The sequence below is a fragment of the Pantherophis guttatus genome, chromosome 4 (assembly GCF_059756535.1).
Source record: "Pantherophis guttatus breed Tessera chromosome 4, ASM5975653v1, whole genome shotgun sequence".
Classification (NCBI taxonomy): Eukaryota; Metazoa; Chordata; class Lepidosauria; order Squamata; family Colubridae; genus Pantherophis; species Pantherophis guttatus.
The window spans coordinates 160,233,794-160,249,353 of NC_142066.1; the positions used below are offsets into that span (position 1 = coordinate 160,233,794).

The 15,560-nt window shown below is 60.7% G+C and overlaps 1 protein-coding gene across 4 annotated transcripts in view; it reads left to right on the forward strand.

Moving 5' to 3' along the window:
* AGAP3 (ArfGAP with GTPase domain, ankyrin repeat and PH domain 3) overlaps window positions 1-15,345 on the forward strand; it is a 46,255-nt gene extending 30,910 nt beyond the window's left edge. For 2 of the 4 annotated variants that reach the window (XM_034423469.3, XM_034423471.3), the window contains exons 12-18: window positions 4,510-4,689; window positions 6,922-7,083; window positions 9,835-9,989; window positions 10,195-10,285; window positions 10,611-10,833; window positions 14,183-14,438; window positions 14,549-15,345. In XM_034423469.3, coding sequence (XP_034279360.1) covers window positions 4,510-4,689; window positions 6,922-7,083; window positions 9,835-9,989; window positions 10,195-10,285; window positions 10,611-10,833; window positions 14,183-14,438; window positions 14,549-14,776 — 1,295 coding nt within the window. In that variant the 3' untranslated portion in view covers window positions 14,777-15,345. The remainder of the gene's footprint in view (window positions 1-4,509; window positions 4,690-6,921; window positions 7,084-9,834; window positions 9,990-10,194; window positions 10,286-10,610; window positions 10,834-14,182; window positions 14,439-14,548) is intronic. The other 2 variants (XM_034423470.3, XM_087894403.1) reach the window with 1 other exon arrangement.
* The last annotated feature ends 215 nt before the right edge of the window (window positions 15,346-15,560 follow it).

Below are 15,560 nucleotides of genomic sequence, written 5' to 3' on the forward strand. Positions count from 1 at the left end.
CCGGGAGGGAAAGCTTTGACCCTCTTCAAGACAGGGTTTGGCAAAAGATGGCTCCTGGCCAGATTGGGTGGCTGGACAGTGGTGGCAGGGCTCCCCACCCAACAAGCCCACCACCACCACCACTTCCTCCTCCTCCTCCTCCTGCTTCGACAGCCTTCCCCTAATGGGATCTGGAAGGCAGGAGGCGCGATGGAGGGAAGGGTGAGGGAGGAGGAGGAGGAGACGAGCGGCTCTATTAACGGTTTTTCGTGTCTAATTAAATGCAAATCACCAGCATTAAAGCCCCATTACGGCTGAGCATCCGAGAAGCCCTCTGAAGTTGGGAAGTTTGTGGAAGAAGAAGAAGGAGGAGAAGAAGAAGCGGGTGCATGCAGTCGATGCTTTTGTGGGGAGGGGGGAGTTTCTTCCCCGGCCCTAAGCACCCTCTCTGGCACGGAGGGCAAGATCTGGGGCCACATCTCTGGCCGGTCCGAGTGACCGTGGAGCTCTTGGGTCCCAGGGGCCAGCCCACCCTCCCTGGCTTCCCCCTCCAAAACTTTGCTTGCAATAGACTCCCCTCCCCATCCACCTTCCCCTGGTCTCCCCTCCCTGTGTCTCCACTGGCCGAGTTCTTTAGGGCATGTGCCGGACTGTCTCTGTGGGGGTTTAGCTGCAGCAGCCAGCTAGGTTGTCAATTGCCTTTTTGCCAGCTGCTGGCAAAAGGCATTCAACAAACTTCCGCCTGCAGGCAATGGGACACTCTGGGGGGGGGGGGCGAGACCGGGGGGGGAGCAGGCCAGTCCTCCTTCCGTGGGCTGTCTCACCTTCTCACCCCATCACCCAACTAAGCCTTCACCCCTATCCACAGTTTGGGGATGTGGGCTCCCTGGCACAGCCGGGGGGGCGGGGGGGAAGAATGTCAAGGGCTTCTCCACCCCTCCCCAGGGGGGTCTCTGGCCAGCTCGGCCCTTCGCCCTGGCTGAGCCGGTGCCCTCCTCGACCAACCACCCTCCCTGGTGCTGCAGGGGCAGAGAGAAGCGGGCGCTTGGCTCCCCCATGGCGGCTTTGCCCTGCCTGCTGTGATCTTGTCACGTCGGGCTCCGTGGATGTTAACATCTCATTATCTTTGTTACTGTAATTACATTATCCGCTGCTTTATGCAGAATTATTCTCCAAGGACTAATTGATGGATCCATGTTTAATTCATTAATCATTAGCATCAAATTCGACAATTACAGTGCACACTGATTGTGGAATTTCAAATGTAATGAGGGGAGAATTAACAAAGCAAAAGCTGCCCTGGTCTCTGCCGCCTTGGCTCGGCACGACGGGGGTGATGACATTGAAGCAGGGCAGGAATTGGGGAGGGGGGGGACACGGAGCTGCCTGCCCTCCGGAGGCGGGGGGAGTTGTTCGGGAGGACACCCCCCCCACCTCGTCCTTCTCTCAGAGAGGGGGCTTTGCTGGTCCTTGGGGCAACCGGAGCTGCTCCCCCTCTGCCGAACCGGCCAGGGACGGTGTGGTTTGCCCCCCCCCCAGGCATGAGATCCCCCACCTAGCTGGAGACCGAGGCACACCCTCCCCTCTGGGCTCACTGGCCCCTGCATCACCCCCCTCCCCCCTCGCATCTTTCCTCCTTCTCATGCTCTGGATGGGGTGGCTTGGGGGTCCTCTCTGGCCTTCCCTGCGGCCTCAGCTCTTCGCCTTTTTAGAAATAAGAGAAACTCAACCTTGCAAAGAGAAGGCAGCATCCAACAAACTGTCTTTACTGAAAACTAACCAACCAACATTCTTTCCTTTGGTTCTCTGGGTTAGCAGCCTTCAGCTCTTCTCAGTCCCCAATGGCTTGCTTGGACCCGGGTCTCTCTCTCTCTCTCTCTTTCTCTCTCTCTCTCCTTCCTTCCTTCCTTCCTCTGCTCTGCTGTCAGGTTGGAGGCTGGTCCTTGGGGCTGAGGTCCTTTCTGCCTCTCCCCTTCTTCGGAGCCTCCAGGTGGGCTCCCTGTCATCCATTCCCAGGGAAGGAAAGGGAGGGAGTTCCAGCCCTCGCGAACAGCCCCCCCCCAGCTGCTAGGCCACACTCTCTGCTGAGCTTCCTCCTCCGGGTAGCACTCCGGGTAGCCCCCCCCATCTTCTGAGACAGGGGAAGCTTTGCTTTGGCGGCTGGATGGCTGCTCTTTGCCCCGTGTGGGGCATGCAGCTGTGGCTGCCGTCATCAGCTGAAGGGACTCTCCCTGTGGCTCTCTTGGCTGTGGCCACAGCTAAGCACGGGGTCCTTGAGGGTCCCCTGGTTTATGGGGCACTTCCCACTGGCAGCCCCCCTCCCCGCAATGTCCATCCCAGCCCCTCACCCCCTGTTCCCCGACCGAAGACAGGACTGGCCGATGCCCAAGGCTCGGCTGCTGGAGGGGTGGCTGGGCTTCTGTCTGTGGCTTCTTACGACCCCGCCCCTCGTCATCTTGGCAGGGAGGAGGCTCCGGCCTGTGGCCAAAGGGCTCCACCTGGTCTCACGCCTGGCGCAACACGTTGCGAAGCCATCAGCTATTTGGCTTGCCAGGGGCCCTAACCCTAACCCCGGAGGTCATCTAGCCCAACCTTCTGCAAGAGTCCCCCGGGAGATGTTTCGCGATTCCCATTTGGAACTGGCAAACATCCAGCGTGGGGATTCTAGCACTGGTAGGCACCGGCGGCACTTGGGGGCTCCTTCTATGCCTCTCCTCCTCAGCCTGAGGCCCCTCGGTGCCTCATTCTCGCCTGCCATGGGGCCACGGAAGGATTGCAACGAGGCTCACCCTCGGTGGGTACCTCCTTCGTGCTGCCCCACTCGCCAGCTCGGCCCCAAGCCCCCGATTTGTGCCATTTGTCTCTTCCGGCAGTGAGTCCGGACAGACAGTTCCCCTTGATGGCCTCTGGAGGGCCCGGAGATGGAGGAACTGGGCCCTCTTCGGGTCCATTGGGGCCCAGGCAATGGAGCTGTTTCTGCTGCCCTCTTAAAAGGGCCAAGGCTACAAGCGGGAGGGGGGCTTCTCCCTCCCCTCCAAAGGGACATGTCAGGCTCTTGTCTTTTACCACTTTCACTGCTCTGGGTGCTTTGCCCCACGACTCTGAGGGGGTCTCTGGTGGGGCTACCTCGGATCTCCTCCCCCAGCCTGCTCCCATTCTCCCCCCCCCCCCCCCACTAGCCCCTTCCCTCCCTTTTCTCAGCTGGCACGGGTCCATCACACCCCCAGGTTTTGTTAGGGGTCCCTTCTCCTGCCTTCCATGTGATCTGGCCACATTGGGGTCCTTTTGATCCCACCTGGAAAGTGGCTTTGGAGAGGTACTTCCCCGGCACCGAAAATGGGCTTGGAAGCTGGTTGCTGGGGAGGGGGCCGTTCAGGCAATGAAGGGCAGCAGTCGGGGGACCCTGATTTTGGAGGGAGGAGAAGCTTAGCCAACCCAATGCAATAGAGGGGTCTCCTTCCATGTCCGGGGCATCTGGTGGGGCTGGCAGGGACGGCAGAGAGAGAGAGAGAGAGAGAGAGAGAGACAGATGGGGAGTCGGAGCCGAGCGCTGGCTAATTATCCTTCCGAGCCTGTCTTGTAAATTAAGGGCTAATTAGAGGCAGAGTCGGTGTCACGGTTTTACACATGTTTTTGCGGCGCTGAACCTGGGGGGGGGGGCGGCCAGCAGAGCAAGTCGGTGCATCCCTGGCAACCAGGCAGGCTAAGGGCCAGGAGGGTGTTGGAACCTGAGTAGGGCTGGAGTGGGGTCCACCCCCCCCAACACACACACACTTGCCAGCAAAGGTCTCTCGTAGGTCTCTGCCGCTGGGGCAGTTTGGCTGGGGCAGCCCCTCCTCAGAGCCTTGCGGATGGACACCCCTCACCCCCCTCCAGCAGAAGGAGAAGCTTGATTGTCCCATGGCAGATCCTATAAGGAGGCCAATTGGGGCGGGGGTCTTGGCCCGCCAGAGGTTTTTGAAGGAGTCTTCTCGAATAGGCCAGGCTTAAATGAGGGGGGAAAGAGAAGGAGAGGAGGGGGGGTGTCGTCCTCCCTTTAAGCCGGGGCTCCCCTCTCTGCGTTTGGCATTTGCCCCCTCCCTCCCCATGAGCAAAGCTGGGCCAATGTGCATTTTAGGTGCACAGCCCGTGTGGGGCAGCCGTCTCCTGGCTTTCAAGGAGTCAAACACTTGCCACCCCAGTGGGGCTGGATGTTCTATGTTGTGGCAATCCCTGTCTAGGTGGGGAGTGCCCTGCCATAGGGCTGCTGGAGCCCGTCAGCTGCCTGTTGCCGCTACCCCATCCAGTCCTTCCCAGTCTTGTCTTGCTTCCCCCCAAACCCCTTTGAATGGCTGCCCTGTGGGACCCCTTCGGCCTCGATTCATGCTTTCCACTACGTGGGCTCCAAGGTCGAGCCGCCGACATCCAGTCAAATCAATTTTGCCAGGAGACACTGACCAAAAGCCTCTTTCTAAGCCAAGCACAGTCTCCCAGGAGCGGCTGGAAGGACAGCAGCCCAGCCGCTAGCCTGTCTTTCCAACTTCCTCCCAGGTGCCCCCCATTCGGCCAGCAGCACCTCCCTGCACTCAGAGCGCTCAGGCAGCGGCACCAACCTGGGCGCCTTCAGCCTGAAGCCGGAAGGCAGCGGCATTCACCAGCGGTCCTACTCGGTCTCCAGCGCTGACCAGTGGAGCGAAGTGGTTGTGATGCCTGGTGGCACGGCCAACGTGGGTGAGTGGCGCGCTCCGTGGGAGAGGAGAGCCGGATGCCGGGGAATGTTAGGATTTATACGGAGGCCCATCTTGAGCTACCACAGACAAAGAAAACCCTCAGCTTAGTCGTCCCCCCACTCTTTATGTGGGGCTGGGGCTGGAGTGGGGGCACGGATGCACCCCTGCTAGCTCTCTGGGGAGGAAGGTGCCCTCTTTCGGCTGCCCTGTGCTCCCAGGATGCCCTTTTTCTTTGGTGACACCTTCTGCCCCATCCATTGCCCACACCTCAGCTGCCTCTTCCTGCCCCAGGAGCCTGCAGGAGGGGGGTCTTCTCTGAATCCCCAGAGGGAGAAGCCAGGCTGACCCTGGGCAGGGGGCCGGCTGTGCCCCTCCGAACCCTGGGCAGCAGGGCCAGCCTCTCCTCCGGCTGCCCAGCGCTGGGCTCCACCAGCAGGCGGCTGAGCCGAGCGCGCCAAACCCCCGCCGCCATTGCCTCTCGCCCGCCTCCCCGTTTCAGGACAGTTGAGTGAATTAAAATAATTCATACATTTCCCAACGTAGCCACTTTGCCGAATTGGAAAATAAATGCTTCTGTGCGGCATCCATCACTCGGTGCTTCCTGGCTCGGCCGGCGCAGTAAAAAAGCCGTTAAACGCACATCAAGAGCGAAGCCGCCTTTCCGCAATGCCTCTTCGCCCCCTTGTCGTTCTCATTAGCGCGGCAGCCGCCCCCGCCCCCCCCTTCCCAGGGGCTTTCGCAGTTTAAAGAGAGCCTCTTTATGATCATTACCGGAGTCCGACTGCGCCGCCGCCATTTGGAGCTGGGGAGGCTCCTCATTTGTAACTGTGAAAAACTATCAATTTCAGCGCGCCTGGCGCAGCGCCTCCATCATTGGCCCATCAGCTCCCTGCTGGAAGCGAATTAATCAGACTGTTACTGCTGATGGGGCAGAGCGAGCGGGCGAGGGAGCGGGCGGTGGCGGTGGCGGCAGGAGACAGCTAGCCAGGGCAGAGGGCCCGGCCCAGCCCTGCCCTGCAGCGGCCGTCTCAGGAACTCCTGCCCTGCTCGGAGGCCAGGCTGGCCAATGTATGAGGGAGGAGGAGGTGGGCAGTGGCTGGAGAAAGCTGCAGGCCCGGTGTGGGGCGGCCCACCTGCCTATGCTGGGAATTGAGCCCTCTCCCTCCCCCCCCCATAGCCACCCTAGCCTTCAGTGGGGGCTGCTGAACATGGGTTTAGGACTCTGGAGGAGGCGGACGGAGGGACGGACGGATGGATGGACGGGCGTCTTGCCTCCTTCCCTCAGCCCAGGGTCTCCTGCCCTGACCCCAAAGGCCAGTGGACGATCTCCACTTCAGGGGACTCAGTTCACTTGCACATGCACAAACACCCCCCAGCCCTGCCCACTCGTGGGGAGCTGGTGGAGGGGCAGCTGACCAATGGCAGCTGGGATGAGGGGGGTGGGTTTGCCCATGAGGCTCCGTTGCTGCTCTCCCTCTCTGTCACACACACCCCGGGGTGCCCTTGGGCTTGCCCGCACCAGGGTTCTATGGCCAAGCCTTTGGGGGTGGGATTGGGCCCCTCTGCCTGCTCCTGGGTGCTCAGAGTGGGGAGCGGGCTGCCAGGAGCCTCTGGTGGGGTTGGCCCACACCCATCACTGCCCTGCAGGAAGGTCTGATGCCCCCTCCCCGGCCTTTGAGCACATGGACTTCACCTGGGTGGGGGGACAGCGATGGTGAAAGGACGGTGCTGGTTCCCCCCTCTCCCTACCCCTCTGCCCCTGGGCGGGGGGGGGGGCGGGTTCCCGGCCAGCAGAGGGGTGGGAGGAAGGCCCCGGGCCCCGTCGGCCCTGGCAGGGCGGCTTCCTCCCGGCGCTGATTGGAGGCACTTGGCTCTCCGCGGCTGGAAGTGAATGTCAGCGTTCTGATTTTGTTGCTGGTCTCTAATGAAATTTGACATTTAATGGTGAGAGCCGCGGCGGCGTGTGTGTGTGCGTGCGTGCGCGCGGGTGTGCGAGTGTGATCGAGCTTGATTAGTGCACTCTAATTGACAGTAATTAGCCAGCTCCCTGATTGTTTCTAATTCTGCTATTAATTGTAAGGAACAGTATGATTGAGGGTAAGTTTGGCGCATGGCAGCTAGCAACATGTCTCTCTGCCGCCCTGGCAGGGGTCTGTCGAGGCCCTGCCTGGAGCAGGAGCCCTTTTGGTGGGGCCTGACTCTTTTTTCCCCCCCTTTCTGACTCCCCCCCCAGCCAACGGTGCCAGTGACTCCCTCACTTCTAGCCCCAACGTCTCCAGCACTGCCAGCCCCAAGCTCGAGCCGCCACCCTCCCCTCATGCCAACCGGAAGAAACATCGTCGGAAAAAGAGCACGGGTACGGGCCGACCTGACGGGGCGGGCACCATGGCTGAAGGTGAGCTCGGAGGGGAGCGGCCTCTGGTGGGAGGAGCCGGGCACAAGCTGGCACTTCCAGGGCAGGGGCCCCGAGGAAATCCTCGGGCATCCTCTCTTGAGCGCCCATCGCCGCCCTGTGCCACCGACATCTGAGCTCACCCCTGGGGTTTGGATGCAGCCTGGGGAGGGTGTGGGGCGGGAGGGAGGTTGACACTGATAGACATTTATTGGCAAAGTGTTGCCAATAAGTGGTGTGGGTCTTTCCGGGGCCACTGGCGCTCCGGTTTCTGGAAGCACCCAGTTTGTCAAAAGGCAGCAGCATTGTTTCCTGGCTTCACATGCCTCAATTCAACGTCTGTTGACCCGACAAGCCATGTTCACAGCAGCAGGTCAGTGGGAAGCTGCCCGGGGCTTTGGGCTGGCAAAAGATGTGCCGGTGGCCCCCAGCCTCAAGTTGACACCCTGGGAGGAGAGCGGGGGAGGCCTGGGGATGAATTGCCATCACTTTCTCTCATTTAGGAGCTAATCAGATGGGGGAGGGGCCGCACCATGAATCTTCCTTGCTCTGAAGGGTCATAAATCACAACACACACACACACACACACACACACACACACACACAGGCTCCTGCTCTTACCATAGGCATGTTTTTCAGTTGCTGGCATCGACTCCGCCAACTCACAGGCCCCTGGCCCTGCATGTTTTTTGTGGGGGGAGGGGGCGGGGGGGCTGGCATCATCTGCAAGAGCCTCAGAGGGCCATCAAAGATGATGGTGGGTCTGAAAGAGAGGGAAGGGGGCAGAGGGCATCCCACCCACCCACCCCGCCGCCTGTGCCAGGGAGGACCGGCTGATGGGCTTCCTCCATCCTGTCCCACTGTGACCTCTCTGTCATGGGGTGAGGGATGAGGGAGGGACCCGGCTCTGCCCCCCCCCTCACATCCCTCCTGGCTCTGCTCTCCCACTTGAACCTCCCTCCTCTGCCAGCTCTGCCGCCCCCTTATGGTCGCCCCCCTCGTCCCCCCTTCCTTTGCCACTGGCCACCACCCTCCCTTCTGCGGAGGTGGGGGGGCTCTTGCTGTTCTCCCCAGCCCCCCAACCTCCCGTGGCTCCCCCCCCAGTGCTGTGCCTTGCCGGGTAGGGGAAAGGAAGGAGGACGGGGGTCCCGCTGCACTAATACAGGTTGCAAATATTGGGTTTAATGAGCTGCAAAATGAGGCGGCAGCCGAGCGAGGTTAACGAATGGGCCCCCGCCTCACGCAGACCCCCCCCAACGCCCCCCCCCCCCCCGTGGCTGGTGGAGTCCCCGGCAAAGCCTTTTGTGCCAGGGGAGGGACAACCCTAAGACTCCTCTCCCCTCATACGCTGCCAGGATGGTGGGACCTCCAGGAGATACACCCCCCTCACCGCCAGGGCACTCATAGGCACGCGCATACACACACTCCTATCCAGGAGAGCGGGGGTCCACCCCGGTGGCGTGTGAGGATGGCCCATGGGTGCCACCACGGGAAGTGCCCTAAGCTTGGCAGCCTTGGCCGGCAGGGGCCGGTTGGCCTGGCTCTCCTGCTTCCTTGGCAGTGCCCTCGCTAATTTCCTCCTCGTTTGGAGGGCTCGTTGCCGTGGTAGCGTGGAAGACGAGGTCACCGGGTGAACACCCATTAACGGCCTCCGTAGCCGGGCCGACGCTACCACACTCAAGAGGCTTTCACTCCGTGAAGCACCATCCAGGAATAATCAGTTGACGCGGCTGCTCCCATGGCCCTTGTTCCTCCCTCTGCCCACCGATTCTGCCTGCCTGCCCGCTCCCCCATCGTCCATGCCACCACCTGGGGAGGGGGGGTGGCGCGACGGTGCCAAGTCCTGAGCCATGCCGGTCCCTCTCTCCACTCCACCACCCCTCCCCAGTCTCCCATCAAATTACGCAAATGTTCCTCTAATTTCTCAGTTGGTCAGTCACCGAGCTAATGAGTTGAGGTGGGGGCCTTGCCCCCAGGAATGCAGCACGATAGGGGGGACGGGGAGGGCTGCGCAATGAAGCTTTGCTGGTGCACGTGCAGCCCCCCCCTACCATCGTCCCTGGGCTCCGGCATCCTGCAATCCAAGCTCTTTCTGAAAGACCTGGGGGTCGTAGCGAGGCAGGGGGGCATAGACCAAGGCTGCCCAGTATGCAAACGGGGCTGAAATGGGTTCAGGGCAGGATTTTAGGCAGTTCCAGGGGGTGCGGGGGAAGGAAGGGGAGATCAGTGGCACCAGCCACGGAGGGAAAAAGAGGTGTGTATGGATCTGCAGTGGGCCTTCTGGGGCCTCCGATGTACCCCAGAAGAAGAAAGCCCAGCGGCGTTCTTGCCACTCGTCCGGTGCAACTTTCGGCTGGGCCTGATGGTCTCTGGTCTCCTGGTGCTCCCTTGTGAACTCTTCCCCCAGCATGGCAATCGGGAAGGGGGGATGTGTGAACTTGGGAAACGGTTCTGTAAACCGGTCTAAACATTGGCGCCTTTTGGAAGGCGTTTCCAGGCCTCGGACCCTCTGCGTCTTCACTGCCCTTTCAGACAAGCCCCTTTGGGGAGGGGTCTTTATAATAGAGTGGGGGCTGCCGGAGGGAAAGGACCATCCTCCCCTTCCCCAAAATCCTCCCCCCAGGTCTTCTTTTGTCCTTGGGACAAAAGGAGGGATTGGCAGAGGAGAAGAAGGGGGGACGTGACGGGAAGTATCCCACCAGTCTCTCTCTGGGCTCCAGTGGGGGAAACTGAGGCTTCTACCTCCCTCTGCAGACCAAGAGGAGAGCTTCGAATTCATCGTGGTCTCCCTGACGGGACAGTCGTGGCTCTTCGAGGCCTCCACGGCCGAGGAACGGGAGCTCTGGGTGCAAGCCATCGAGAGCCAGATCCTGGCCAGCCTGCAGGGCTGCGAGAGCAGCAAGCACAAGGTGAGCCGGTGTGTGTGTGTGTGTGTACGTACGCAACTCCCCGTTTGGGCTTGTTGGCCGCACCCCTTGATCCCGGCTGTCAGATCCAGCAGAGTACGCCCCCTCCCCCGTCCTATCGGTCTGCCCCCTGGAGGCTCGGGTGGAGGGGCTCCTCCCTGCTCCCTCCCAGCCCACCGGGCAGAGCCTGACATCCGTTGTCTTTTAGTCGCGGCTGGGCAGCCACAGCGATGCAGTCGCCCTCCAGTCCATCCGCACCGTCCGGGGCAACGGCTTCTGTGTAGACTGCGATGCGGCCAGTGAGTAGCCAGAGGGGGGCACGGAGGGTCTCCAGGGCAGGCGGCAGGGCTGTGAAGTGGGGGGACAACGACAGAGGTGGGGTTTTCCAGACTCATGGGGGGGCGATTTAAACCGCTCGGTGGGTAGCCGGGCAGCATCACAGGGTGGTCTGGGATGCTGCCCTCTTGAACCTGGGACCAAGGCTTCACCAAGGATGGTGAAGGGGCCGCAAAGACACCAGTAGAATGGCTGCCTTGTGGGCATCTGAAGGCTGGGAAGGAGACCTGAACGGGGAGGGAGGGCTCGACAGGTGAGCTGAGCCTCCCCCCCCCATCTCCTGCACAGACCCTGACTGGGCCAGCCTGAACCTGGGGGCACTCATTTGCATCGAGTGCTCTGGCATCCACCGCCACCTGGGCACGCACCTGTCGCGCGTCCGCTCCCTGGACCTGGACGACTGGCCGCTGGAGCTGGTGACTGTGATGACGGCCATCGGGAACGCTCTGGCCAACTCAGTCTGGGAAGGTGCCACGAAGAACTACCCCAAGCCGGGCCCAGAGAGCTGCAGGTAGGCCAGACGCAGCGCCCTTCCCTGCCCTCTCAGAAGGGGTCTCTTCCCCTCCCATGACTGATGCCAGAGGCCTTGGGTGCTCAAGGAAGCCTGGGCTTGGCTCTGCTGGTGGCAGGGGGCTGAGCCTCCCTTCCCAAACTGTGGGAAAAGAAGGGGAGCCAGGGAACGATGTGGGGGACCCCCACCCTCCCAGGCAGGAGTGAAATGCTCCCGGTTCGGACCGGATCAGGATATCTGGTAGCGATCGTCGTGGTTCAGCGATCCGGTAGCAATACCGGAGCTAAGCTCTGCCCACCCACCTGGATGTCGTTACTTCCTGGTTTTAACTAGTAAGTATTGTGTTTCTTACCTTCTGCTCACGCGCAAAAGGTTTTGCCCATGTGCAGAAGGTCTGCACGTACATATGACATGTGCTCGCTTCACGCGCATGGCATGTGCACTTCCAAACCAGTAAGGAAGGTAAGTAGATTTCACCCTTGCTCCCAGGCAACGAACTGGGGAACCCCCAGGTCCCCATGGAAGGATGTGGGGGACCCCCAGCTCCCCAAGTGCATAGGTTTTCTGGCAGGAAGGGTAGCAGCTGTTTTGAAGCCATCCAGCCGGATCAGTTGCTGGCCCTCTTCTGCTTTTCTCCAAAGAAAGCCCCAGCCCAGAATCGCTCCATTGGGGTGGGTCACATTAGATCCTGTCACCCATGGCCTGAAGGAGGGGTTCACGAGGAAGGTGACCCCCCCTCCCCCCCTCCCGTGTGCCCATTTCCTGCCCCAGCCAGGCCTTCCTGGTGCCTGGGCTTCCTGCCTCTTTCCAGCCCTCCCTGAACCAGGGGAGTGGGCGGGGGGGGAGGCATCCGTGGAAGGAGAAAGGCAAGTCCTGTGTGGGGGGGGCACGGAGGTGGGTGCCACGTGGCCAAGAGAGAAGGACAGCAGGACAAGAGACTTAAAGTAGGGGTGGCAAGCGGTACGGTCCTTGAACAAACACAGCGAGCGAAAGGAGGTTTTCCAGGGTACTGTATCCAGGCAGTCCTCCGCTTAACGACAGTTTGTTTAGTGACCAAAGTTACAGCGGCACTGAAACAACGGACTTGTGACCATTTTTCACACGTAACAACCATTTGAAACTTCCCCCGCGGTCACGTGATTTACATTCGGCCGCTTGGCAAGTGGTTCCTACTTACGACGGTCGTGGCATCCTGCCATGGTTGTACAATTCCCCCTTTGCGGCCTTCTGACCAGCAAAGTCAAGGGGGGGGGAGCCTGACTCACTTAACAACCAGGAGAACCAGCTGAAGAACTGCAGGAATCCGTTTAGCGACCGCAGCAAGGAAGGTGGGGTAAAAAGCCACTTCAGAAATTTCTCCCATTGCAGCATAAATTCTGGGCTCAATTTTGGGGCATCAAATATTGGTGAGTGATTAAAGTGGCTTCTTAGTGAAAATAGAAAGAGAGAAAAGTGGCAGAAAATGTGAGTCATGTGAATTGTGGGGGTCTCTGGGAGGGAAGGCTGGCTGGTGAAGCTCATGACTTCCTCAGAGTTACACAGGAAATCCCGGGGAGGGACCCAGGGGAGCGGGACTTCCTCTGAGGAGGAGGGCCTCGATTGGGAGACCCCCATGGATGGACTGTAGCCCCCAAAGAGGCTATTTGCCCAAAAGGAGCGGGAGCAGCCCAAAGGGAAGAAGACACCCCCACTCCCGCTGGAGGGCGTCTCAACAGGGTATGAAGTCCGGACAGCAGCACTGAAACTTTGCCCCCAGTCCTCACACTTACAACGAATCACGGGCGCCCTCCCAGTCACGAGATTTGTTGTTAAGCCAATCCTTGCAGCGGTCCAATTTAATCATGCAGTCGTTAAGCGAATCTGGCTTTTCCCTGTCGACTTTGCTCACAGAGTCACAAAACGGGGAAACCCCGCCCCCCGGGACACGGTGACCATCATAAACAGGAGCTTCAGAATTTGGATTTCATGACCAAGTGTGAACAATTCATAAATTGCTTTTTCCACTGGCGTACCTTCGAACGGTCCCTAAATGAACTGTTGTAAGTCGAGGACTACCCTTCAAAATAGCATCTAACGGTTGGCACCGTGGTGGGAGTCGTGGGTATGTTGGTAAATTTGGGGGGTGTTTCTCCCCGTTTGGCAGCCGATGGAGTCCCATGAGAAAGGAACAAGCAGGTCAAGGCCAGCAACAGCCTCCCAGGGGGACGTGGGTGGGCGGGCCGTGGTTTAGTCTTGCTTTTCCTATCAGTAGCACCAGGTGGACTCCCCCCACCCCCACCACATTTTTTGGTCTGGCCATATTCCTTTGAGAGCCAATTTTTGCTCCTGATGGCAGCTCTAAGCCCGGGCCCCACCTGGGTAGCCATCCCCCCCCCAGTGCCCAATTCAATTGCTGGATAGTCTTGGCTGTGGGGGAGGAAGGGGAGAGAAAGGGACGAAAGAAGAACCTTTTCCTACCTGCTTCCCACCTGCTCTGGATTTAGGTGGCGGAGGGGGCTCTTCTTCATCCGGGAGCAGTGGGGGGGGCAGGGAATTTTCCTCCAGGTAGCTTCTGCGGTGCATTTGGGCAGTGCTGGCTTCGGAGGCAGCGGGCCGGACTTCTCCCCCAGCTGTGCCCGTCCATCAGAGCTGTTTTCAGCTGATGTTCCCAAAGATGGCGGCTGTCAGAGTGGGGAGGGGGGCTGTTCTTGCTGCCCCTTGGGCTGCCCTCTCTGGTGGCAGAGACAGCAGGCATCCCAGGAATGGGCTCGAAAGAGGCCCAGCCCTGCTCGCTCTCTTCTTCTGGCCACCTGTGGATGATGCCATTCTTTTGCTCTGAGTCCATGGATGACACACATAAACACACACTGGCTCTGGCCCTATGCATGGGGCGGAGGAGGCAATAGCAGGGGCTGCCCAGGATGGGGAGGCAAAGGGTTAAGCCGGACCCCAGCTGGGCGGCCCAAGGGAAGGCTTCTGCCTTGTCTGGCCGGGCCTGTCACTCATGCATCTGGACATCCAGACAAGAGGCCTTTCTGATGGGCGGGGGGCTTATCAGCACTGGCTCCGGGGGTCGGGATGGGGCAGGGGAGCCGAGCGTGCTCAGTGGAGAGCGGCTGAGCAGATACAGATGGATAGAATAGGAGGCAGATAGCCGGGTACCGGCAGCATCGATCGCCTCCCCCCCCCTTTGTGTGCAGGAGATGGCAGCAGTGATAGTGCTGCGGTGCCCGTCTCCTCTGTCCCAGCCTTTCCAGCTGGGGACTCTAGATAGCGGGGTGTCTCTGGGAGAGGGCGGGAGGTGGGGTTCGGGACGCCTCCCCAAGGCCCCCCCGATGCGCTCCCTCTTCCTCGCCCTCTCTCTCTACAGGGAAGAGAAGGAGCGCTGGATCCGTGCCAAGTACGAGCAGAAGCTCTTCCTGGCACCCCTGCCCCACTCGGACGTGCCCCTCGGCCAGCAGCTGCTGCGGGCGGTGGTGGAGGATGACCTGCGGACGGTGGTTCTGCTCTTGGCCCATGGCTCCAAGGAGGAGGTGAACGAGACCTACGGCGATGGGGACGGGCGGACGGCACTGCACCTGTCCTGTGCCATGGCCAACGTGGTTTTCACCCAGCTGCTCATCTGGGTAAGGAGACCCCCCCTCCCTGCCTGCAAAAGTGTTCCCTGGCCCTCCCACACACGCACACCCACACACATGGGAAGGACCTCCTCCGAGCTTCCTTCTCATCCCTGCAGTACGGTGTGGACGTGAAGAGCCGGGACGCCCGTGGCCTGACACCGCTTGGCTACGCACGCCGCGCCGGCAGCCAGGAGTGCGTGGAGATGCTGCTGCAGCATGGCTGTCCTGGCGAAGCCCCTGTGGGCAGCCTCACTCCGAGCCTGCCTCGCCGGAACCTCAACAACAACGCCTCTGGCACGCCGCCCTCCGAACCGGGCTGCCCCGTGCGGGGCCCAAGCCCCTGAGACGTCGGTGGGCCCCCTACCCACGGCTCTCTGCAGGAAGAGCACAGCAGTCCTCCTCTCCCCCCCTCCGCAGGCCCCTCGCCATGCTTTGGGTGCCCAGAGAGACTAGACCTTCTTGGAAGGGATGGGGTACTCACCCACCCCCCAAGAGAAATGGCACGTGGATTCCACTGGGGCTGCTGAGAAGGAGACCCCTTGTTGTCCCCCCCCATTCCTCCTCCCATCCCCCCTACCCCCCCGGGGTCAATTTCCCCCTCTGCTTCTCCCAGGACCTGCTGCAGTTCCTCAGCCCGATGTGAGGACTTGGGGGGGGGGCGGGGAGAGGGGGACAGAATGGGGGGGCGGTTTCGATGCTGGCTGAGCTCTCCCAGCCCCCGTCCCCCCGTCCCCCGTTTCAAGTCACTTGTGTATAAAGTGTACATTGGAAATATTTATATGACAGTCTGTACATAAGGTTTGCTGCCCTGTTTGTGTGTCTCTGCGTGGAAGTGTGAGAGAATGGTTCCCCACCCCCCAGCAGAGAAGCTGCAAAATAAAGGAACTGCTTCACCCCATGCCCCACCCTCCAAGGCCTCTGCAGTCGCTTTTGTGATCCTTTGGGGAAGGGGCCACAGAAGACAGCCCTCCCCCACTGTACTCCTAGCCAGAGACCCACACCTACCTTCAAGGCTTGTGAAGCGAGGGCTGCTCCCAAACCCCAACACCCCCCCGCCCCCCCGCACCATAGCCGTCCTTCCTTTATGGGGGAGGGGTGTGGAGGAGCTTTCCAGACCCCCGTTTAGTG